The sequence below is a fragment of the Nanorana parkeri genome, unplaced genomic scaffold (assembly GCF_000935625.1).
Source record: "Nanorana parkeri isolate BGI_ZX_2015 unplaced genomic scaffold, ASM93562v1 scaffold4148, whole genome shotgun sequence".
Taxonomy (NCBI): Eukaryota; Metazoa; Chordata; class Amphibia; order Anura; family Dicroglossidae; genus Nanorana; species Nanorana parkeri.
In genome coordinates this window covers 1-990 of record NW_017310415.1, presented here as the reverse complement: position 1 = coordinate 990, position 990 = coordinate 1, and the positions used below count along the sequence as shown (strand labels likewise).

At 59.9% G+C, this 990-nt stretch overlaps 1 protein-coding gene across 1 annotated transcript in view; it reads left to right on the top strand.

Moving 5' to 3' along the window:
• AGBL5 (ATP/GTP binding protein like 5) overlaps positions 1–872 on the top strand; it is a gene marked incomplete at its 3' end in the record, with an annotated part of 19855 nt that extends 18983 nt beyond the window's left edge. The window contains exon 8 of the mRNA XM_018575564.1: positions 252–872. Coding sequence (XP_018431066.1) covers positions 252–872 — 621 coding nt within the window. The remainder of the gene's footprint in view (positions 1–251) is intronic.
• Between the last annotated feature and the right edge of the window lie 118 nt (positions 873–990).

The following is a 990-nucleotide window of genomic DNA, read 5'->3' as shown; positions in this document are numbered from 1 at the left end:
CTCCTCCTCCTCCCCCTTCTCCTCCTCCTCCCCCTTCTCCTCCTCCCTCTTCTCCTCCTCCCCCTTCTCCTCCTCCCTCTTCTCCTCCTCCCTCTTCTCCTCCTCCCCCTTCTTGATTATAGATCCCGTGTCCCCGATATTCCTCATTGATTATAGATCGGTGACGTGGATGATGGTGGTCTCCTCTCATTGGTTATATTGTTTTAGGGTCTCTTCTCACCCCGCACCCCTCTGTCTGTCTGTCTTTGCAGGACGGATACTCGGGGTGTCAATCTTAACCGCCAGTATCTGAACCCCGACTTTGAACTTCACCCCTCAATCTACGGAGCGAAGTCCGTCCTCCTCTACCACCACGTCCATAACCGGGTGCGCCCCAACAATCCTGATTGGAAGAAGTCCTCCGTATCTCTGCCCTCGTCCAGCTCCACCCTCCAACCAAAATCCTCCAACCGTTCCGTGTCACCGCCGGCGCCCGAGGACAGCTTCACCGCCATGGAGAAGACCAACAACCTGCTGAACAGTTCCTACATCACGCCGGGCCCCGCGCCGGACACCAGCATCCTGCCGGGGCCCCCGGACTTTATCAGGGAGAAGGAGGATTGGGTCTCGGGGCCGGACCTCAAGGCGGAGGCGGCTGAGCAAGGGGACAAGCGGTGGGGCGGCGACCTGACCACCAACTCTGCACCTCCCATCCCCCCTCAGGAGAGCGGCCTCGCCTTTTATGTGGACTTGCATGGCCACGCGTCTAAGAGAGGATGCTTCATGTACGGGAACCACTGCTCTGAGGAGAGCGATCAGGTGAGGGGCCACGCACCCCAAACTGGAGACCTCAGAACGCGGGGCCACGCACCCCAAACTGGAGACCTCAGAACGCGGGGCCACGCACCCCAAACTGACCTCAGACTCAGAACGCGGGGCCACACAACCCAAACTGGAGACCTCAGAACACGGGGCAACGAACCCCAAACTGACCTCAGACCCACAACGCGG